The sequence below is a fragment of the Macaca fascicularis genome, chromosome 14 (genome assembly GCF_037993035.2).
Source record: "Macaca fascicularis isolate 582-1 chromosome 14, T2T-MFA8v1.1".
In the NCBI taxonomy this organism is placed as follows: Eukaryota; Metazoa; Chordata; class Mammalia; order Primates; family Cercopithecidae; genus Macaca; species Macaca fascicularis.
The window spans coordinates 38,927,693-38,952,988 of record NC_088388.1 but is presented as its reverse complement, the minus strand read 5'-3'; the positions used below and the strand labels follow the sequence as shown (position 1 = coordinate 38,952,988).

General features: G+C 35.7%; 1 protein-coding gene across 8 annotated transcripts in view; it reads left to right on the top strand.

The window, feature by feature from the left end:
* The window catches only part of ANO3 (anoctamin 3), a 476,116-nt gene extending 451,418 nt beyond the window's left edge, over positions 1-24,698 (top strand). For all 8 annotated transcript variants that reach the window (XM_074012595.1, XM_015434966.4, XM_074012596.1 and 5 more), the window contains 7 exons: positions 446-543; positions 3,180-3,313; positions 4,453-4,605; positions 9,399-9,546; positions 17,506-17,586; positions 17,756-17,861; positions 21,670-24,698. In XM_074012595.1, the coding sequence (XP_073868696.1) occupies positions 446-543; positions 3,180-3,313; positions 4,453-4,605; positions 9,399-9,546; positions 17,506-17,586; positions 17,756-17,861; positions 21,670-21,852 (903 nt within the window). In that variant the 3' untranslated portion in view covers positions 21,853-24,698. The remainder of the gene's footprint in view (positions 1-445; positions 544-3,179; positions 3,314-4,452; positions 4,606-9,398; positions 9,547-17,505; positions 17,587-17,755; positions 17,862-21,669) is intronic.
* Positions 24,699-25,296: the final 598 nt, after the last annotated feature.

The window sequence follows — 25,296 nt, the reverse complement described above, 5'->3', positions numbered from 1 at the left end:
TGAGAACTCTGTACTATCTTTGCAAGTTATCTATACATCTAAACTTATTCTGAAATAAAAAGGTTATTAAAAATAATATGTTATGAACATTATGCCATACAATTAACTATTTTCTATTACCTGATTGTTAATGGGTATGTAATATTCCATAGCATTCATTAAATGTGATCGTGCCTAACACAGAGCCTGGCAGATAGTAAGTGCTCACTAAAAGTTAGATTTGTTGTTAGTGCTATTATAATTTTGATCGATATTTCATTATAATTACTGAAGAATTCCCTCACCAAGTGCCCTCATACATGCTGTTTCTTTCTTGTTCTTGTTTTCTTAATGCACGAGGTGGTGTGACCCAGCTTTAAAATTTGCTGTACAATTTAAAGCTGGGCATGTCTGAGCCTACTGGGAAGAAGATCAATACCATTATTGCTCTTATGTTCTATTTCAGTGTCATCCTAGTGGCTGTTTGATAGACCTCTGCCTCCAAATGGGTGTCATCATGTTTTTGAAGCAAATATGGAACAACTTCATGGAACTGGGATACCCGTGAGCACATTATTTTCAAACTTGCCTTATGTCTAGTTACAAAGAAGAAAACTAGAGGTGGTGTGAATAGTGCTTAAGAATTTGGGCTTGATAATCACACAGGTGATGGCTCAATTCCTGTTTCAGAGCCTGTTTTCACTAAGAATGTATCAACAATAGATCTACCCCAAGAACAGCAGTAAGGGTTAAACAGAATAATGAATGTAGAGTAGATTCTAACTTGTTTAATGCGTTAAGACACTTGTTACTAGTTTGAAAACATGAATGACATTACAGGTTCTTGAATGTAAAAATAATTTTCTGGGATGTTTCTTTCACTACCAACAGACCAAGTTCGTTGTTTAATAAAGACAGCCTTCATTCCTCCCAAAAGAATAAAGCAAAGATCAAATCCTAGATGAGAAGCCTTGTACTCTTTGTTACTACGAAGAAAAAAAATGTTAGAACAGGACTGATTGTACTAACGTCAAAACAATAGCACTTTATTTTCATTATTTGAGACGTTTTAGCTGCCTGTGCAATGCTTACAGAGGTGCTGAATGCTCACTTTCACATATATTAAAATACGCTTTCCTTTAAAATATGACAAAACACTGGGTATTTAAAACAACGTAATATTGAGGCTTTGAGTCTAATCAACTAAAAACATGACTATTTGAATAATTTCCTGACTATTGGGGAAGAACTGGTTAGTTGTTTGGTGATATAAATAGCTTGGAGTTATATATCAACTTATATTCTTATTTTTTTCTTTTGGCGGTACACATTTTATCAGAACATTCCTGAACAAAGACCTGGGGGTTGTAGAAGTGATATTAACCCTGCAGTCTGCTATAACATATTGTGTTAATTTACAGGCAGCCTTAGAGCATAGGCTGTGGAATTACCCAGACCTGGTTTAAATTCCTTCTCTCTTCCTTGCTAAATTTGTTTTATATTTCCTTGACAACTCTAAGGCTTTTTTAGTCCATTTATAAAATATAGCGTATTTATGAAGATTGAGATGACCCAATGCTTTTTAAACCTTCATCATAAATGACAGAACCTTTTTGTGAAGAGAGTTTTATACAGACTTAATATTCAAAACAAATTTAAGCAAATCTCTCCTAAACAAAGAGAGAATAGAGGATGGAGGATTGGGGAGCCCAGTTCATTTGTGGTATTCCTTTCCTATTCTTGGGGCACTTCTTTAAAACAGGGTTTAGGAAAGAAACAGGAAATTAGGTGTCATTGTTTGAAAGAAACAGGAAATTAGGTGTCAAGTGCTTAGCACAGAATGTAACATGCTGTGAGTAGTCCTTAAGTATCAACAAGATGATGTAGGGGTCATTGCAGTATAAAAAAGTTCTTTTTATTGTCACTACTCATGGACTGCTACACTTGCCATGCACTTTAGACAGAACATTTTCATTATAGCCTTGCCCTAGGGGTCAGTCTGAATCACATATATCAAATCCTAAGGGTACCATGGCACATCCTACCCTTCCCGATACCTAGGCAAAGGCTTTGTTAAAGAAAAGTGAGCAGGAGTAGTCGAGCCATTAAAGCAAAACTCTTGTAAACCACAATTGTCTTTCTTCAAGCAAAACTTTAAACAGAACCAAAGTAAATATAATAGAAACAAGCAGATCTGCCGCAACTCTCTCCTCCAGCCCCTTTTTCACCTTCCTGAGGCTCTGGAGGCAACCTCCACTGCCTGACATTTGTTCTCTGATTGCTCCTCCAACTGCCACTTAGGTTCCATGATTAAAATTGAGAGTTGGGTGCTGTTCACCAAGTCCTGTAAAAATCACCTCGTCCTGGAGGTAATTTTCATTGAACTCTTAAATAATTCGTTACCCAGAAGGCCACAATATGTGCATACCAGGATATTTCTGAGTCACATAATTCCAAGATTGTACTTGGGCTAAGGAAACAGTATTGTTACTTCCTTCCCAGGTGTGAAAAATGGACTCATGGACCCAGACTTATTGCTAGTAATTACTGTTCACCACAATAGCAGAATGTAATAATCACTAACACTTAGACTCCTCATGTTTCTAAACTCAGAGAGGTGAAGTGACTTGCTAAAAATCACATGGCTAATGCATTGCAGGGTGGGAACTAGAACTTAGATCTTTTGAAATCCTACCGTCAACTGGTTTATGTGAAACGTGATTTTTTTTCCTGTTCAGAGAGTATAGCTCAGAAGATTTTAGGTTATGAGCAATGAAAGAGTCAGACCTAATCACAGCAGGCAACATAGAAGTTTAAGTATTTCTATAGGTGGGGAGAGGGGAAGGAATCATAGAAATGAATATTCGTTTAGTCAATATCAAGGACGATTTTGGTGTACAGGGCATGAATTCCTAGATAAATATGGAGATATTTATAGGACCTAGGAGAGTTCTGGAAGACTGGGGCCTACTCTTCTATGCTAACGTTTTTCAAAAGATTTTTTAAAAATTCTTTAAGATATTTTAAGCTTTCAAAACATTTTTTAAACTTTTTTTTTTTAACTTTTATAAAAGGTAAAACCAAATACCTCCAGTTCCAAGGAGCTGGAATTGGTTTTACTCACTTCGTAGTTCACTATAAATTGTTAACTGGATGCTTGAATCAGAGCTCAAAAGCCCTTGGTCTGCTTTGTGATGTAGGTTGATCCAGAACTGGTGGTCACGACATAAAATCAAGCGGGGAATCCATGATGCTTCCATACCTCAGTGGGAAAATGATTGGAATCTACAGCCCATGAACCTTCACGGACTGATGGATGAGTACTTAGAAATGGGTAAGGAAAAGAAATCCGCAGGACTATTTGGCCTTCTTGATACTATTTTTCTACTTTACACAAGCTTTGGTTCAACAGAGAAAATTATCTCTTTCCTTTCCAACCCCAAGCATTCTAAAACACATCTACACCTTCATCTCAAGGAGCTAGAGATATTTACTCTTGGCAGATTCACGTTTTATTCTCTGAGAGCCATGCATTGACCAGAATGAAAGTTTTTCTCACAGTGGGACACCTATTTTATGAGCAAATATTTTAAGCAAACAAAATAATGCTGAACCAGTTTCTTTTCTTTCTTTTTTTTTTCTTTTGAGACAGAGTCTTGTTCTGCCAACCAAGCTGGAATGCAGTGGCACGATCTCGGCTCACTGCAACCTCCACCTCCTGGGTTCAAGCAATTCTCCTGCCTCAGCCTCCTGAGAAGCTGAGATTACAGGTGTACACCACCATGCCCAGCTAATTTTTGCATTTTTTAGTAGAGATGGAGTTTTGCCATGTTGGCCAGGCTGTTCTCAAACTCCTGACCTCAGGTGATCTGCTCACCTCAGCCTCCCACAGTGCTGGGATTGCAGGCGTGAGCCACCATGCCCGGCCAGCTGAACCAGTTTCTATGTTAAGAAACCTACCATTCTACTAACATAAAGCAATAATTATTTTTCACAATAAACCTTTGCACAGACTCAGTCTGAATCTTAACTTCTGAATCTTAACTTCTGAATCTTAACTCCTCCTCCTTCTTCCTCCTCTTCTTTCTCTTTTTCTTTTTCCTTCTCCTTCTCCTTCTTCTTCTTTCTTCTTCTTCCTCCTCCTTCTCCTCCTCCTCTGCTTTGTCCCTATCTTCCCTCTATTTCTTCTTCTTTTTCTCCCTCCTTCATGCTGCATTATATAGAGGTGGAAAGCCCATAGACTTTCAATACATTCAGAACTTAATTTGAATACAGGTTTCAACATTTTCTAGCTATCTACCCTTTAGCAAGTTTAGTTAACATATATGAAATAAAGATGTCCTAACTGTAAAATGAGATAAACATATCTACTTTGTAGGGATGTCGAAAGCATTAAAGGCAATTTAGAAAAAGCAACTAATTTGTCACAAAGGAAGTTTATATTATTAATTTCCTAATGCTCTTCTTTTGCAGTTTTGCAATTTGGTTTTACCACCATCTTTGTTGCGGCTTTTCCTCTAGCCCCTCTTTTGGCTTTGTTAAACAATATCATTGAAATCAGGCTGGATGCATACAAATTTGTCACCCAGTGGCGGAGGCCTCTGCCAGCCCGAGCAACTGACATAGGTAAGATTCAGAAGTTAAATGATTTTTACGTTGCTAACACCAAGAGGTGTGCTATGGTTTGAGTGTGCCCCCAGATTCATATGTTGAAACTTAATTCCCAGTGTCATAGTATTAAGAGGCCTTTAAGAAGTGATTAAGCCAGCCAGGTGTGGTGGCTCACTCCTGTAATCCCAGCACTTTGGGAGGCCGAGGTGGGCAGATCAGCTGAGATCGGGAGTTCGAGACCAGCCTGACCAACATGGAGAAACCCTGTCTCAAATACAAAATTAGTCAGGAGTTCAACACCAGCCTGACCAACATGGAGAAACCTTGTCTCTACTAAAAATACAAAATTAGCTGGGTGTGGTGGCGGATGCCTGTAATACCAGCTACTCGGGAAGCTGAGGCAGGAGAATCATTTAAACACAGGAGGCAGAGGTTGCAGTGAGCCCAGATCGCGCCATTGCACTCCAGCCTGGGCAACAAGAGCAAAATTCCGTCTCAAAACAAAAAAAAAAAGAAGTGATTAAGCCATGATCCCTTATGAATGGGATTAGGACTCTTATGAAAAATAGCTTGAGGGAGTGGCTTCATTCTCTTCCACTTCCTCGTGGTGTGAGGACACAGCATTCATCCCTTTTGCTTTCCCACCTTCTGTTATGTGAAGACACAGCGTCTGCCCCCTCTAGAGGATACAGCAGCAAGGTGCCATTTTGGAAACTGGAAGCAAGACCATCTCCAGATATTGAACCTGCTGGTGCATTTATTTAGGGCTTCCTATCCTCCAAAATAGCAAGGAACTTCTGTTCACTGTTAATTACCCAGTCTCAGGTATTTTGTTATAGCAGCACAAAGGGACTAAGACAACATAACTTGGTACTACTTAGCACCATGTGGTTTTCTATTGTGAGGACACCCTTCCAACCATAACAAAACTTAACACTTTTAGTTATGAAAAGAATAAAGGGAACATTAATTTAGTTGAGATTAAGTTTATATTCAATATGCTATTTCGTAAACTTGGTCATAACTAAAACGGATTTCATATATACTTTTCCATACCTTTCCATGTTAATAGACACAGCTCTGCCTCATTCTGGACAATTGCTGCACAGATTTCTATTATATGTGTATAACATTTTTTAAAATATTACTTTAGCCAGAGATGTTTACATTGCTTCAGTACTTTGCTAATATAAACAACACTGAAGTGACCATGTTCTTACATACTTTGCCAGATTATTTCCTCAGTATACATTTCTAGACTGGAGCTCCTGTTCAAAGAGCATGCACATTTAAATTTTTGGTACACAATTTGGCAGCATGTCCTCCAGAGATGTTGTACCAATTTACACTCTCATCTTAAGTACATTTCTCTATTTCTGCAGCAACTCCAAATGTAATAAGGATTTTTGGATTTTTCTATCTTTGAGAATGTGAAGAGGAAAAAATTTATTGTTCTATTTACTAGCATTTTTGTAACTGTGAGATTAAATATATTTGCATTTCTTCTTTGCTAATTGTGTTTATGTTCTTTGGCTATTTGGCCATTATATTTGGTTTGGTTATCTGGCCCTGTATTGGAATACTAATCACACACACACACACGCACACACACACATATATATACACCACATATATATACACATATATATATAAAACTGTGTATAAATATATGTAGATATATATGTATATAACATATATGCTGGTTTTCAATTTATTCACTTTATTTTGGATAAGGTTTCAATTTTTATATATAATCAAATTGACATATTTCCCTTGTTATTATTTTGGTACATTCTTAGAAAGGTACTGTAGAACTAAAGATTTTTCACCTATTGTATTTATTGTTGTTTCATTATTTAGTTATGTCTGCTATTCTGTTTTGTTTATTTGCTTGCTGTTTGCTGTCATTTTATTATTTCATTTAAATTGTTGATTCATTTAATTGTTGTTCGTGTAAATTGTTGATTTATCTGGAATATGTTGTTGATAAAATTGAGGTCCAGGGTTTTTTCCCCAATGCCTAATCCATTTTTCCAAGACCGTTCATTAAATAATTCAATTTTTGAACTTATTTTATGTTATCTTACACTAAATTCTCTATAAATTCAATTATATTTATATAATTCACTTTTTCCCATTGTGCTACTTATTACATATACTGCTTTAATAAACTGTAGTTTTTAAATCAAAAGTCCAACTGTATTGGAAAGCAGCTCCACATGTCTCTTTTTTTGGGAGGAGAAATTTTCTGGCTAATACTGCAAGGTTATCCTTTTAATTAATTTTACCCATTTATATATTACATCGTCACCAAAGTCTACGTAAAATATGCTTATCTGTAAAGATTGAATACAATGCAATTTGAGTTCTCATATTTTAAGCAACTAAAATTATTGCTGTCCTTTAAATTTGGTGATGTTGTTGATTTCATTATTTAAACAATATAGACACAGGAGGGGAACAACACACACTGGGGCCTGTTTGGGTGGCAGGAGGAGGGAGAGCATCAGGAAAAATAGCTAATGCATGCTGGATTTAATACCTAGATAATGGGTTGATAGATGCAGCAAATCACCATGGTACACGATTACCTATGTAACAAACCTGCACATCCTGCACATATATCCCGGAACTTAAAATAAAATAAAAATAATATAAGCACATTAAAGAAAATCTAGAAAATAAATTTTTAAAAACTTCCATTTCAGCTTTAGTTAGCACTTACTATACCTTCCCATAGATAAGTGTTTTCTAAATTACTGGATTTTACTTTGCTCAAGCCAGAGAACACGAAAGTGTATAAAGAAAACAGTTAGTAATCTTTCACCTTTATTTTTCTCTTCTACCTCAAGGAGTCAATGCTATCAATTTGGCATGTATCCTTTGCCATTGTTTTTCTCGCTTATAGAAATATACAAAAATATATTCGTACACATATGTAGAATTGTGCATTGTTTTTCCTTCATGAACATTCTCCAGCTCAAAACATATTTGTCCAATTTATTTTAATAGAATAGTAATAATTATAATACTGATACATCATAATTTGTATAACCATTTACTTATTTCCCACTATAAGCAGAAATACACATATATTCATAGCTATAAATATAAATATGTACATAGTTATTATACATGTAGTACATATCACATATTTATATATGTGTTTGCATATAGTGTATCCATAGTATAGGTCCCAATAAGTAGGATTAAAATGTATACATATTTTAATTTTAAGATGTATCAGATTAATTACTAAAAATGTTGTAACAAGTCATACTTCCAGCAACACTGTAAAAGAGTTTCTGTTTCCACAATCCTTAAATAGCACTAGATTTTATAAGACTTTCAAATCTTTGTCAATCTATGGATTTTTAAAAAATCTTATTTTTTGAGTGTCATTTCTCTGAATACTAGTGATTGAAGCTTCTTTTTATCGGTTATTTTAATTCAGAAAGCAAATTGCTCCTTTTATTCTTCATTTTTCTCTAGGTTTATTTTATTAACATTTTGGGATCTTTTCGTATATTAGGCATGTTAACCTTTTTTCAGTTTTTGTAAACCAAATTGTTTCTCCCAAAATGCTTTCTTTTGCCTAAATATTGTGACTTTTGTAAAAATAAGTGTTTAATTTTAATGTACTCAAATATGGTTTGTATCGATTTTTTGGCCTATGATCTCATCAAGTAAACTTTAACATCTTTTTAAACTATTATTTTTAATTACAACTCAATGTAGCACATTATAAAAATTTTGAAATGCTGAGTGTGGGAGGAAGGAAAGTTGGCATGCTACATAATCACCTTTAGTGCTATAGAGCATTTTTTTCCAGGATATTTTTTTCTCATACATATTTTTAAAACTAAGTTTAATCCTACTGAAAACATTAGTTTTGACTATAATTAATAGTATACTACTTCTTTATACTATATAACTTCAAAAGCTTTGTATGTGTATATGTATTTCCATGATGCCAGATTGACCTCCTAGGAAGTAAAAAATGTCTACTAGAAATTTTCAGGTCTGACCACCAGACTAGTTTTGCTTTTCTATATTTTTACTTTAAAAAGACATTTGACAGAGATAAAGACAGCCGGGCGCGGTGGCTCAAACCTGTAATCTCAGCACTTTGGGAGGCCGAGGCGGGCGGATCACGAGGTCAGGAGATCGAGACCATCCTGGCTAACACGGTGAAACCCCGTCTCTACTAAAAAAGACAAAAAAAAAAAGTAAACAGGCGTGGTGGCGGGCGCCTGTAGTCCCAGCTACTCAGGAGGCTGAAGCAGGAGAATAGCATGAACCCAGGAGGCGGAGCTTGCAGTGAACCAAGATCGCGCCACTGCACTCCAGTCTGGGTGACAGAGCAAGACTCTGTCTCAAAAAAAAAAAAAAAAAAAAGATAAAGACAAACCTCAGAGTGAATGCAGATATTTCACAGTGTGCATAACCATGCATGCAGAACTTTAAGTTTCTTATGTACTATTTTTATTGCCTCAGCAAGGTCTGTAAATTAGACTTTGAAATATCTTGTGCACTTGTGCACCTGTGCCATGTTTCATTGTAGCAGACATGAACCCAGTCCTAATGGCATTTCAATTTTTAAATCTTTCTAGATGAGATCTATCTTCTCTTTGTGGAAAAAGCATATTCAATAGCTATAATGTCTGTATTGAGATAGTATACTAAGAAAGCACAAAGTGGACAGAACTGTGGTCCCAACATAAGTAAAACATTTCCAAAATAAGATTATTTGCAGGCTTTTCATATTTTTCATTTTTGTTCACCATGATTAATCTTTCTCTTATCAGGTATCTGGCTTGGAATTCTCGAAGGAATCGGTATATTGGCTGTGATCACCAATGCATTTGTAATTGCTATTACTTCTGATTACATCCCACGTTTTGTCTACGAATACAAATATGGCCCCTGTGCAAATCATGTAGAACCAAGTGAAAAGTAAGGTTTAAATTTAAACATTCTCCTGATATGTTTTACATTTGTAATTAAAATGGGATCTGACTGGGAAGTTTTGTTCTATGACCATTTAGGGTGGTGTTTCTTAGCCTTGCATTTATAATGTGTTTATTAGATGAAATGAAGCAAAGTGAAAAGGACAACAGTGTTATTATAGCAAATAATCTTAGAGTCCATCTAATGTTTTTACTTGGAAATGCATCACAAGTATCAAAATAGTAAAAAATGTATTTAGAAGTTACATTCTGTGAATAGAAGTTGTCTTAGAATAACTTCTTATCATCTATATGGTAAGAATGTAATCTTCTTACCATATAGATGTGGAAATTGCAACCTATACTGGCTAATCAAATTGCTGAATGGAGCAGTGCTAGTTTCTGGGGAGAAGCAGAATTTGAAGAAACTGTCAGCTCTGTGACTAGAGATTTTCAAAAGGGATTTACAACTAAGTGTTTTCAGGACGCAAAAAAATCCGTCTCCCATGTATTTTCTTTTAAAATTTAAATCCACTCTTTACAAACAGTTTCTCAACTTCTTCTCTGTTGATGTTTTAGATCAGGTAATTCTATCTTTTCATGGAGGTCAGAGGGGCTGTCTTGTACATTGTAGGATGTTTAGCAGCACCCTTGTTACCACCCAGTAGATACCAATAGTAACCTCCATACTCCCAAAGTTGTGACAACCATAATTATCTCTGGGCATTGCCAGATGTCCGCTGAGGGACAAAATCACCCAGTTTAGAACCACTGCTTTAGGTGATACAGGTTTTTTCAACTCTTTCCTTACTGAAATAAAGTACTAGGGGAAAATGTAAGAGAGCATTGGATTTGAGGAACAGAGAGGAGTTGTAGGTACATAACACAGAGCTGTAGCTAGAGATCAGCCTTAGGTGTGGAAGAAGTGACAGGAGAAGCTGCTTCTCCTGCTTCCTGCAGGAGCAGCTTTGGGTGTGCAGCTGATCTGGATGCAGGACACGTGCCACAAGCAGGATGAGCACTGGAATAGGAGGAAATCCACTGTTAACTGCTGAGGAATGGACGTTTTCTCAGATCAATGAAATATCTTTCTGTATATAAATGTCTCAATTTTTCAGATAGGTGATAAGGGAATGGATATTTCCTTCATATATTGCATATTTTGGGGTCTTGTCACAGGATTTTAACTTGAAGCCAGACATTTTAGGTTTGAGTTCTAACTTTGCCTTTTAGTGAAAGACACATCATTAATCTGGACCTAGTTGGTTCATAATAAGAAATGTTCGGCCGGGTGCGGTGGCTCAGGCCTCTAACCCCAGCACTTTGAGGGGCCGAGGTGGGCAGATCACAAGGTCAAGAGTTCGAGACCAGCCTGGCCAACATGATGAAATCCCGTCTCTACTAAAAACACAAAAATTAGCTGGGTGTGGTGGCAGGTGCCTGTAATCCCAGCTACTTGGGAGACTGAGGTAGGAGAATCGTTTGAACTCGAGAGGCAGAGGTTGCAGTGAGCCGAGATTGTGCCATTGCACTCCAGCCTGGATGACAGGGCGAAACTCTGTCTCAAAAAAAAAAAAAAAACACCCCAAAAAAAGCCCTTATGCTTAAGAAATGGTGTCAGAGATAAGATCTTATGAACTGTAAAGCACTCTCTAAGTGTAAGTGGGATTTTGTATTAGTAGTTTAAAAAACCCTCTTTTTTCTTAATTCAAAATAATCTAGAAGCGGATGTTAAGGATTTAAAACATACAGGCTTGTTAAGGAGCCCTCTTCCATAGCATTATTTGCCAGTGTCTTCACTGCCACCTAGTGGCAAATGACAATGAGATTGACTGGGTATCTAGTACTCTACATTCCAGAGCCTGCGTTTCATATAGATAGCCCCCGACATCTTCTCCATATTCATCGGTTAGGAATATAGATTAATTTCAAGCAAAGATGTGGAGGGCTTATGTTACACTGACAGCACACATTCAGAGGAGCACCCTGTTTAATTATTTTCCCTGTATGCTTAGCAGCTACATTGGCATAGATTCATTCAGATTGGAAATTTTCGGAGGGGGCAAAAGGACAAGATGACAGTGGGAGGGGAGGATATTGGCAAGAGAGTAGATGAAATGATAAATTATTGGCTCTAGTATGGACAACGAATGGAGTGAAGCCAGCATAGCTCTGTAATTAAGAATTCAAGGTTTAGGATCAGATAGATGCATGTTTGAATCTAGGTTCCAACAACCGTTGTCCGAGGGCAGTCCTTCTTAACATGTGGTCTGCAGATCTCCTTCAGGGGTCCATGAAGTCAGTGCCATTTTTATAATGAAATTAAGATATAATTTGCCCTTTTCATATATTGACATTTTCTCTAGCGATCCAAAAATATTGGTGAATAAAGTTTCTGGTAGTTTCGCGTAACTAAAGGCAGTGGTACCAAACAGTATTAGTAGTGATTGTATTCCTCACCATAATTTGGCCAACATAAAAAATTTCAATAAGAAGTTCAGTGTGTCCTCAGTGAAGCAGCAATAATTATTGATTTAATAAAATCTCCACTATTGAATAGATGTCTTTTAAATATTTCATGTGACAAAATAGGAAGTGTGCATAAACCACTTTCTGCTTAATTCCAAAGTGTGATTGATGGTCATCTCAAAGAAAAAAAAAACACTCATGTGATCGTTGGAGTTACAAACTGAGCAAACTTTTTTCCAACATTAAATAATGATTGCCAGACAAACTATGATTATTCAGACTTGGATACTTAGCAGTCTTTTACAGAATGCTCACAACTAGCCTGTCATTTTTAAGAAAATAATTGCTATATTTATTGCCATTGAAAAAGTTCAAGCACTGAAGTGAAAGTTAGAATTTTGGATAACTTTTATTTACCACTTTGAGCTTAAAAGTTTCCCAATGCTGTTAGATTTTTTTCTGATAAAAATAAATGGCGATATTAACAATCGTGAGTTTTTTCATGGTATGTAGTAAAAATATGTCAACATTTGGAAGAGCTGCATGATTCCAGGAATGAATATTTTCCAAATAACCCATATTTGATGTTACAAAATCATGAATGAATTAAAGACGAATTTAAAATACAAGTTAGACTTAGGGATTTTAATGTAACAGAATAAAAACTTCATTGATATGGTTTAATTCCACATTGCAACTAAATGTTAGAAAGTATCACATGTAGAGCTTTGAGGGAATGTCAATGAAAAATATCCACAATTGTTTCAAGTACTATTAAAATAGTCTTAATATATGAGACCAGATTTTCTGTTTTTTCTTCGACCAAAACAACATATTGCAATAGATTTTATATAGAACCAGATATGAGAATCTAGCTGTCTTCTGTTAAAACAGGCATTAAAGGGATTTGCAAACATTTAATGTCATTCTCAGTATGTTTTTCTTTTGGAAAATATAGGTATTTTTCTTTAAGAAACAGGTCATTTATATTAATTTACCTTAATATGAATTATTTTTGTTTTTAAATGAAGTAACAGACATTTTCTAAATTTCTCAGCTTTAATTTTGAATATGTTAAAATATCAATGATACATCTTTGTGAAAAAAAGAAAAAAAGCTTCTTCAGATCCTCAATAATTTTTTAAATACAAAGGGGTTCTGAGGCCAAACGTTTTTGAAATTACAGGCCTAGATAAAGTTACTTAATCCCTTTAAACTTCAATTCTTTAATCATTATGATGGAGATAAAATATATATCTTTTAAGGTTGTTGTAAAAATTAATTAATTTTAACAATTCTTTGAACTCACCTAGATCTCTAAGGCATTGGTCATAATAACTCATTCTTGCCCCCCCCTTTCCTTTAATGTCCTCTTTTCCATCCTTAACCATCTTACAAACCAGTTGCCCAATCACCATAACCACTTCCTTGGATACGTAGGTCTTTCCTCCATTCACTTTGTTACGGAAATGCAGAATCACATCCTTGGTTCTCCAAACTCTTTGTCTACTCTGCACTGCACTCATGCAGCTGCATATGAATGAAGGAAAATGAACTACCACACCGACTAGTTTCACTTTAAATTTGTATCACATACTTTGTGTGAACCTGACAAACGTATTTTATTTTCCTAGTTCATTTGCCCATTTACTTTTTTAGAGAAGTTTATCATACTTTCTCCTTGCTCCTCAAGCCTTCTGCACCTCCTTTTTTATTCTTACTCTGACCTGATCTTGCTTCCTACTTAAGAAAAATTGAATCAATTAGAAAAGATCTTCCACAGACATCTATTATCACATCTTCCTACCTACAGTATGTGTCCCATATAGCCTGCCTCCTCCAAGTTCCTAGAAATAGAACCATCTGTGCTCCCATTTTGAAGGCAAAATTCCTCCACTTATGTCCTGGATCTCTTTCTCTTTCTCTGAGACCATCATTCTAGTAATTCACCCCTTTTTCTCATACATTATGTATTTTGCCTCTATTTACTTTTTCACATTAACATTGAAACATGCTTTTATTCTTCTAGTCAGTAAAGTCCTCCTTGTCCCAGCTGCCTTCCAGTTACATCTTTATGTCTTTGCTCCCATTTATCACAAAAACTGCATCCAAAGATCTTTCTCTTCCTATGTTCTCCAATTCCCCTTCTCCTCTTCCCTTTTAAACTCTCTTCAGTAACACATATGCCCCATGGCTCCATCGAGATGTCATGATGACTTTCACATTGTCAAACCCACTTGTCGACTCCAGTTCTCACATCATTTGGCCTCTCAGCAGCATTTGACAATTGATCATTCCCTTCTTAATATACTTTATTCACTTGACTTTCAGAAAGCCACATAATTTTGGTTTTCCTGCTACCCCACCAGCCACACCTAACCAATCATGTCTGCTAGTTCTCCTCATCTCTCAGCTTTAATTTTGGAGTTCCCCAAGGGCTCAATCTATGGACTTACTATCGTCTGTATTTCTGTTTATTTCCTTGACCATCTAATTCAGTTTCATGGATCAATCTACTCTCACACCTGAATTCTAGCCTTGAATATTCCACTATCTACTTGGCATCTCCTCTTACATGTCTAATAAACATCTAAAACTTGCCATGCCCAAATTTAAAGTCCAAATTTCACCCAGTCCTGCTTCACGTTTGGTCTTCCCCATCTCAGTTAACATCAATTTCATATTTATAGTGGCTCAGGCCATGATCCTTGGTAATCAGCCTTGAATACTTTTTTTTTTCACGCCCCACACAATCCACTGGGAAACATGTTGACCCTGCTTTCTAAACATCTCCTGTTCATACCACTTCCACTGCCACCACCTAGCGCAAGACACTATCATCTCTCACCTGGATCCTTGAATAATCTTACTTAAAACTTAAGTTCATTCATGTGATTCATGTGCTCAAAACAAAGTAGTGTCTTCTTATTTCACTCTAAGAGCCAGAATCCTCCCTACATTCATACAAAGTGAGCTTCTTCTCGGAACTCATTTTCCAACACTATTTCCCTCCCTCCCTTTGTTTCCACCACCGCTGCCCTCTCACAGTCCCCAGTACATGCCAAGGACTCTGCTTTTTCTGCTTGAAACTGCCCATCCCCAGATACCCTCATGGCTGCCTCTCTCAACTCCTAATCTTTCCTCATGTTACCTTCTTAACAAAGTCTACCCTAAGGACTCTATGTGAAATTTTAACCCCCTAATTCCAATTTCCCTTAGCCTAATCTATTATGTTGTGTGGTAGTCAAAGGTTTACATTACTTTCTTTAAGAACATCCAATTTCTCCAGCACCATTTGTTGAAAAGACAATTATTTCACCAAGGATGGCAGGGCCATTCTTGTCATAAATCAGGTGAATGTGTATTTGTGGATCAGTTTTTGAACTATCTCCTCTTCACTGGCCTATTGCCTTTCCTTGTATGAAGATCACGGTGTCTTAATTACTGTAGCTTTACAGTAAGTCAATATTATGTGCTGTAATCTTCTGTACATTTTCTTCTTCAACACTGATGTTGCTAATATAGATTCTTGACATTTACATATAAACTTTAGATTCAATTTATCAGTTACCATTTTTTAAAAATTTGAGAGAATTGACATTTTAACAACCAGTCTTTAAACATGCGGACTCCATTTACTTAAGTGTTTATTGAATTCTCTGAGACATGTGGTTTGTTTGTTTGTTTTTAGATGCCAGCGTAGAGGTCCTATATGGCATTTTTAGATTTATACCCAGATATTTGGTATTTGTAATGTCACTATAAGTAGTATTCATTTAAATTTTATTTTCTTTTGTTTGCTGCTGAAATATTTTTTCTATATTGACCTTGTATCTATCTAGTGACCTTGCTAAATTCACTCATTAATGCAAATGGGTTTTAGATTATTTTATATTTCCTATATACATAACTATGCATATGTGAATAAAGTCATATTTATATATTGTTTCTTTGTGTTAATTCCAGTTAAGTGTTTGTCTTCTCACTGACTTCAGGAGAAAGTGTTCAACATATGTGATATTAGCTATATGTATTTATGTAGACATTCTTCATCAGATTAAGATCCTACCAGATTTTTGGTTTGTTGAGTAGTGTTTATTGTATCTCCAGTTGAATTTTATGAAACATTTATTTATTAATATAATCCTATGGTTTTCTTTTTGTTCTATTAATGTAGTGAGTTCCACTGAGCGATTTTATATGATAGAAAAAACCTCGTATTGCGAGAATTAGCTCCACTTGGTCATGAGATTCATTTATGGCCTATGGACAACTCAAACTTATCTTTCGGCCTTCCACTGCCTCAAAACTTTTGAGAAGCTATTAGTGGCAGGCCCCCTCCTTCTTGCAGTAGGACTTGTAGAGGCCTTTTTCTCTTAAGTGCTGTGACACTCTCGAAGATTTCATTCTGCCTTTTGAAAACCAAATTCACTCCCACCTCCAGCTTTCCAGGCTGCCCAAGAACTTAGCAAATATCTCATGAGAAAAACATCCAGGCATATGGGGCGTCTGTACCTTCCAATCTGTCACACCAGCCCCATGCCATTGGTAAAACTCATTGGTTTCTATTGCCCTTGGTACAGACTCTAATGTAAGAGTGTACCTTAATTTAAATACCAGGAAATCAGGGTTAACAACAACAACAACAACAACAAAAAGCTACTGCACAGTTGAACTGAGCCTAATTCTTAGTATTCACCCAGATTTGGCAAATGAATGCCTCCAGGAAAGGGAAAGAATAGGTGATTGCCAATTTCCCTAGGAAGGACTTTTCTCTCTCTGGAACATTCATTCATCTAGTTCTTGTTTCCATACATCTTCATTGTCTTTAAAAACTGGATTTTTGTTACTGTAGGAATGCTGACTTAACAATATCCCGTCTGGAAGAATTACTTCATTTTTATTTTCATAGCACCTACTGCATTTTAACATTCAATACAATTTACTTATTAATTATGTTTATTGTGTGCGTATCTCTCCCCTCTCCCACCCTACTAGAATGTAAGCTGCACAAGGATAGGGGTTTTTGCCTGTTCTGTTCACTGTTAAGTACCAAGCATCGAGAATTTTTCCAACAAATTATAGGTCTTGAATAAATATATATGTTGAATAAGTTAAGAATAAGCAATGTTTATTAACTACTTAATTATAATTGAACAGTATTATGTGCATGTATATTTATAAAACATATTTTATAGAGTTTTAATACATAGAAAGTAATTATCAGAATGTCTAGTGTGTGGAAACTACTTAATAAACATAAACCAGATGAAAAGGCAATATAGGAATTATTGGGAGAAAATGGCAGGGCAGGAATCTGTCTCATTAAGGTACAATTATGAAAGTTAGGGAATGGAATAAAAGAGCTTAGTTGCTAAAAGTTTATCGTTAGAATGGAAAGAATAATACATTTATAAAATCCTGGCATTTGTAATACATTAATTAGGCTAGAAATGTATGAATCTTTGAATCACATGATATTTTTCTTTTCTCCCAGTTGCTTAAAGGGATATGTCAACAATAGCCTATCCTTCTTTGACCTGAGTGAGCTTGGCATGGGAAAATCTGGTTATTGCAGGTACTTATAATAGTTTCTTTCCTGCTTGCTTTCACCATTCCATGTATTCCCCACTGCATGTTAATGAGCACATTTAAACTGTTATTTTGGCATTTGGGCAAATCAAGAAAATTTGGGCCTCCACTGTTTGATCTCTATTTGTCATTCTCTTTGTTTTTGTGGATTTCAGGTACAGAGACTACAGAGGCCCCCCCTGGAGTTCCAAGCCCTATGAGTTTACTTTACAATACTGGCATATTCTTGCTGCTAGATTGGCCTTCATTATTGTATTTGAGGTTAGTCACAAGCTGAGTTGAAAATGACTATGGATAAATGCTCTTCTAAATGATTTATCATCTGCCTCTTCGAAATCAGTTCCTCACAGACTTCCACAAAAACACTTAAGTAGGTCCCGTAAAAGGCTTTAATACAATGAAAGCATTATTACAAGTACAGAAAAGCAAGCGCTGAATAATGTAAGAGTGTACATTAATTTAAATACCAGGAAATCAGGGTTAAAAAAAAAAAGCTACTGCACAGTTGAGCTGAAAACTTTTGAGCCTCCTACTTTTGAGTCTTTTAGTAACCAAGTTTAAAAAGGAAAGGATGATTTTCATCATCTGATAAAGGAATCCATATCGATTCATTGGGGTGGAAAAAACTGATTTTCTGAACAATCAATTCCAATTACAGTTGATCACTTACATGTTTGTATAAGGAACACTGGATGATTCAATAAATTGTGCTTGAGAACATTTTATTTAAAAATGCAGAGACTTTGATTATCAGATCCATACAATAATATCTGATTGTAATCCTGTGAAGAAATTTGGCAGAAGCTATTGTATTATTGCCTCATTTAGCATATCATTATTTCAATACAGTGAAGAATTTAGCACTGGGATATATTGAGTATATACTCCCTGAGGTACCACTAAGGTCAATAAAAAGACTTTAAATGCATCTGTTTTACATGGGCACACCAATTTATTCAGAGAAAAGGTAGCCATATCTAAGACTTTTGGAACAAATATTTTTAAAGGTAATATACCTCTCAACTGATCTCCAAAAAGTACTTCAAATTTTGTAGTGAAATATCCTTCATCTTTAAAATAAAATGCTTACCCCTAAGGGTATCATCCGGGACTGAAATTCTATTACTTAACGACTTTGCACCTGTATACATATCTCTAATGAAGTGAGAGTGTCTAACATAAGAGTTAAGGCATATTTCCAATCCAGTGATTAAAAAAACTTCTATTGTGTTTTTATTTACACTTCTTCTCCCATCTTATTTTGGAGCTCAAATGAACAAAGTTAATAAAATGCATGGATTCAAAGCAAACTGTCATCATTGATCCATGTAATTTCGTCACTATTTTTTTTCTTCTTCTTTCACCGTTGCTAATTCCATTACCCACCCATTCCAAAAACATCCCCTCCCTTTTCATCTGTATAAATTCTCCCATATATTTACTTGCATATGTGTTTGTTTACAAAAAAAATACATAGTGTTAATTTTAGTGTTCCTTTTCAAAATTACTTCAATGGTATTGTTTCATGAAACTTATTTTGCACCTTACCCATTTTATTGTTTTTAGATATATAGAGAGCTAGCCATGAGATTGATTCACATTTAGAACATTTTCTCTGTCTTCTATATGATATTTCATCAAATTTATTAATCCTTTGTCAGATGGATAGTTTGGAAATATTTTCTCAACTCTATCAGTTGTCTGTTCTGTAGATTTTTTTTATTTGCCATGCAGGAACTTTTTAGCTTGATGTGATCTCATTTGTCTATTTTTGTTTTTATTGCCCATGCTTTTGAGGACTTACCCCAAAAAAATCTCTGCCCAGGTCTATGTCCTAAAGCATTTCCCCAGTGTTTTTCTTCTAGTGGTTTCATAGTTTTGGACTTACACCTGTCTTTAATCCATTTTGATTTTATTTTTGAATTTGGTAAGAGATAGGGTTCTGTTTTCATTCTTCTGTACATAGATATCCAATTTTCCCTCCACCATTTATTGAAGAGACTATCTTTTATTGTATTAAATATTTTCCCCTTAGAGTGCCATTTAGAATGAGTTGAATAAACTTTTTAATTATAAAATAATTCTGCATTAAATTCCACTAGTCAGTGTTATTAAAATTATACTAACTTGGCCAGGTGTGGTGGCTCACGCCTGTAATCCCAGAACTTTGGGAGGCCAAGGCAGGCGGATCACCTGAGGTCAGGAGTTCGAAGCAGCCTGACCAACATGGAGAAACCCCGTCTCTACTAAAAATACAAAATTAGCCAGGTGCAGTGGTGCATGCCTGTAATCCCAGCTACTCAGGAGGTTGAGGCAGGAGAATTACTTGAACCCGAGAGGCGGAAGTTGTGGTGAGTCGAGATCACGGCTTTGCACTCTAGCCTGGCCAGCAAGTGTGAAACTCCATCTAAAAAAAAAAAAAAGAAAGAAAAGAAAGGTATACTAAATTATTTTTTCCTCAGGAACTTGAAGCATATCCCTCCTTACTAATTTAATTATAGCAAAGGTTTTGAATTTTATTCCTATACCCTTAAGGCCCATTCCTGGATATTTCTGTGAATATCAAATATTTTATCAAGAAAGAACTTCTGATTATTTGCTTTTATATGGAAAAATATGACCTGCCTTACTATGATCTACTCTACAGTACAGTTTCTTGGGACACATATAATAAGCCCAGTTAAAGTACCTTGAATTCTTTTCCACGTAGACTATTATCTACTAAGAATCCATTAGGAACGTGTTATTTTCCACAGATTATGCTAACTCTATTAGTATCATATTTTTTCCTTTCTGAGAAATTGAAAGATCTACTCTTCTTCCTGGGAAAAACAGGATGCATTTATAATAACAGGAGGTAATATTTAAGCAGGGCTCACGCTATGACAAGCAATCCCTGAGCCATATATACACACACACACACACACACACACACACAAATATATATATACATATATGGTATGTGTGTATTTATATATACACACACACATATTCATTTAATACTTATGCCAACCTTTAAGAGGTATTACTATTATCACCATTTTAGGGATATGACACAGAATATAGGTGATTTGCCTGAGGTTAAATAGCTGATAAGTGTAGGATTCAGATTCAAGCAGCCTCATTCAACATGTATACTTCTAACCACAGACACACTGCCTTTGAGTTTTATTCCTGCTTTTTTTAAAATGCATTACTTTTGTCAGTTCATTTTTCAAAATATTGACCAGGCGCAGTGGCTCCCAACTGTAATCCCAGCACTTTGGGAGGCCAAGGTGGGAGGATAACTTGAGCTCAGGAGCTTGAGGCCAGTCTGGGCAACATGGTAAGACCTTGTATCTACAAAATTTTTTTAAAAAATTATCCAAGTGTAGTGGCAGGCAACTGTGTTCCTAGCTACTTGGGAGTCTGAGGCAGGAGGATCGCTTAAGCCTAGGAGATGGAGGCTGCAGTCAGCTGTGTATATACCACTGCACTCCAACCTGGGCAAAAGAATGAGATGCTGTCTCAAAGAAGTAATAATAAAAGTAATATGTTTTTCATCATAGAACAATTATATAATAAAGGTAAAATATTTAAAGCAGCTATGGTGATATGTGAACTTAATAGACATGAAAAATGCATTTTCTGAGTTTGAGTCTAATGCTAGCATAACAGGCAGATTGCATTCTATGTGGTTTACATGATATATGTTATGATCTATTGGACATGGGTTCTCCCTGGATATGATCTTTCTCATCTGTGTATAACAATTCATGTCATAATAATATTTCATAATATGTAAAGATTTTATAGGTATGAATTTAGGATTTACTTGGTGCTTATAAAGTGATATCAACATGTTACAGCAAAAAGAGGAAGTAATTTTTTGTTTTGTCCTGATACTTATGTGAAGAAGGCAACAGTAGTGTTTTCAATATAATTTTTGAAGGTATTAATATTCTAGATGGTACATACTAAGTTCTGATGCTTGATTCAAGCCAAATGCAACATTGTTCATTGTTGTACTTTTTTATAATTAACATTTCAGAATCTTTGAAAACTGTACTTTTCACATTTAAATTTGCAGCACCTTGTTTTTGGGATAAAGTCATTCATCGCATACCTGATTCCAGATGTACCAAAGGGTCTACATGACCGAATACGACGGGAGAAGTACTTAGTTCAAGAAATGATGTATGAGGCTGAACTGGAACATTTGCAACAACAACGGAGAAAAAGTGGTCAGCCTGTTCACCATGAATGGCCTTAGTTGACACCTGTTACCCAGTAGGGGTGATAACAGTAATGGGAAGAAATGATGGCAACTTTGAATGCTAGGTGGAATCTAGGAGGAAGGCATGCTTGGCAAACCACGTGTATAATACGCTACTTGGAAATGTATCACCGCCATATTTGGGATTTGAAATATCCAGGCTTGTAGGGAAGAAAACAATGACTTGATGACCTTAAAAAGGGTTAGATTGACATTGCAGGAAGCCAGGATGTCATTCTCAGAACCAGTCTCAGGGAGTTGTATGCTTGGAGACCTCTGCCTTCCATCAACTGCAGTGTAATGAGAAAGAGGCTGGTGAGGTTTTCAAAGACAGATTTCCATGTAAATGTTCACAAGCCAGGCATGGCTTAAAGTATCAAGCAGTCTTCACCCACATACTAATTTGACTTTGGAAAGTATGATTGAGTCCAGGTACTTATAAGAAATGACTTAAACAAATTCTTGCCTTGGCTGCCAGAACTCCACATCCCTTCAGTTTACAGGTTGGTAGTAATTGCCCTTGTCTCTTGCTGAGATTATGGTTCTGTGCCACAGGGGATTTATGCTGCTTTACATTGACTATGCAGTTGAAGAGTTGTACATCACCTTTAGTAGTCAAACCAAAAATCCAAGATTCCAAAAAGAACGGCATTCATTGAAATAATATTCCATTGCATTGGCTACTTCAAGTCTGTTTTATCCCTGGCAGAGCCAGTTGCACTGCAATTTTTTGTATTAACTGCCAATAAAGCCACATACTTATAAAATATGAATGGCTATTCTTACATAGTTTAGAACACAACGAATCCATACTTTATTGTGGAAGGCTGTTTTATAGTATATTTAATTTTTTCTCTATGATTTACTACAACTCTCATGGAATATTAACTTGAAATGCTGTACATACGTTGGTTTTCCTTGTCCCTTTGCACCTTGATGGTATGTAGTATATGTTGTGGTTTATGCAGCTCTGACACCAGTTTTTACTATTGTAATATGTTTATTTAGGAAAACTGAGGCCAGATGCTCTGCAACACTTAAGCTTTTTCAACAATGTGCACTCTTACTCATGAACTAATGAAAGTAATGCATGAATATAAATCTATATTATTTGTTAAAAAAAGCAAAACCTTTATTTGTGTTTTAGTTTCTTTTTTCATCACTGAAGGGAGTTTTATGTTATTATTTCTTTGATAGTTTTGATTTGGTTTATTTATAACAACTCTCTAGAAACAAAGTCAAATTAATCACAAAAGACATAATTTTGCTTTGTTGTGGAATTTCTATTTCACCGTCAACTCTGTATCTATGAGTATGTCTGTTCCACATACAGATGAGGCAGGAGTGATGGTGCACTCAAGAAAGTTCAGAGGAGGCATAAGTTGTGGAGGTTGGAAAGGAAGAAAGAGAAGAGCTGAAGTAAATGTATGGTAGAAATTAAGACGTTTCCTTGCAAAACAAGGAAATCACACATATGCACAACTACATATTTATGGTTACTATGATTATTATTATTTTTCCAATCAAGCAAAGCACCATTATTTCTAATATTTAAAAGACCAGATCAAACACAATGGAAATAAAGCTACTACGTATATATGCTAGTGTTTCTCTAGTACGATTATGTTTCTCTTACTAGAAAACTATTTTCTAAATATTAACACTGAAAATGTTTTGTTAGCTTTTCCTTCTTTCTCTCCAGAAGAAAAGCGGATAGATGATAGCTGTTTCATTGTTTGTTTTTGTCAAGCATATTCACTTTCCTCCTTGTCCTCTGATTCTGAGCAAGGGAAAGGGCCTTAGACTCTGAACTTCCCTCACGTGCCCTTGTTATGTGAGACTCTTCCATTCAGATTCCAGAGAGGTTCTCATGCTCCCCGTCCTTATTTGTAGCAGTTGTAGCAACTAATTCTACTAAGTACAAGGGAGTTTTACACTCCTCCATTTTTATATCCTCTGCATTTATTTTGCTTTGTTAGGTACATGTAAATACATGCCTGAGTATAAATACTCTCTCTACCTATTAATAACATCAACCAACATCTTTTCCAAGTTAGGGTCACAGAACAGCAACATTTGTCTGAGAGTAGTATAAGGAATAATGATAGCTGTATCCTTGAGAAGTATTTCCTTTCCGTGTTTTTATATAGTCCCGTTAGGGTTTAAAACCATATTGATCAACTAGAAAGAAAAATATGAAGAGAAAAATATTTTAATTTAAAAATTGTAATACATTGGTTTATAAAATGCCTTCTCTGATACTTTCGAAACAGATGTGAAAAAGAGAAAAAAAAATTGTCTGAAATGTTTATTTTGCGAAAAAGTGCAATAGAATCTAGTTATGCCTTCATCATTGTTGACAGTAAATACTGACAGCCCCTTGCAGTGTGTTAGTTTTAGATCACTCTGTTTTAGTTGAGAGAAATGTTTTATATCATGGTTTTTATATGAATACAAATTACTTCTCAAAGATTTATAGCACACGCTATTCTCAGGAATTCTGTATTACATGAATGCTGCTTATATATTTTCATATTCTAACTTGTCTTTTCAAGCGAATAACTAATATATATGTGCATGCAGTCTGCCTTGACAAGTTGTTCCAAGATGAAGAGCTCTCACTGTACAATGTGTGGAAAATCACTGTAGATCATGCCTGAAATAGTTTGTAATTGTCTGAGTCTGTGCACGTACTTTTAGATAAAATGCTGCTGAGTGACTGCATGATGAGATACAACTTCTGAATGCTGCACATTCCTCCAAAATGATTCTTAGCACAATCTATTGTATGATGGAATGAATAGAAAACTTTTTCACTCAATAAATCATTATTTGATATGGTATTTTCCCTATAATTTGCACGTTAAATTTAATTCTGCTTGCTTTTTAAATATTGAATTGAAATCTGTTGTGTATGGGGAGGGGGTGTTGTTCATTCTTTACTCTGCAAGGCGAGTTCCTTATTCTTGCAGGCCATTACCATACTCTTAAAAAGGTTTGACTCTCTTCTGATACGATCATTGTTTTCCTCAAGGTGCTTGCACATTATAAAGTGCTGGTGGGGAATCACACCTGTCTAATGCTTTGTATTTAGACACAGATAAGAGAAGAAGCTCTTGATTAGTTCTTGTGAGGGTTAACAATAGTGTCATCACACATAAGCCCTTTCTCTTTTTCACATTTATGCTGGCTCCATCAATCACCATCAAAATCTCTTTAGGACAGGAATTTTTGCACAGATACAGTGCATGCTAAGGAGGGAGGACATGCAGGAGCACCACAGCCAACTGTCAAAAAGAGGCTACCAATTTGCCCATTTTTTTTTTTTAATGATGGTCAAAATGGAAAATCCAGGTGGCCTGCAGAGTTGCTTAACTGATATGGCTTGATTGACTATCCTGTCAAGTGGGGGCAAGTTAACATAAGCCCAGGGTATGTGTG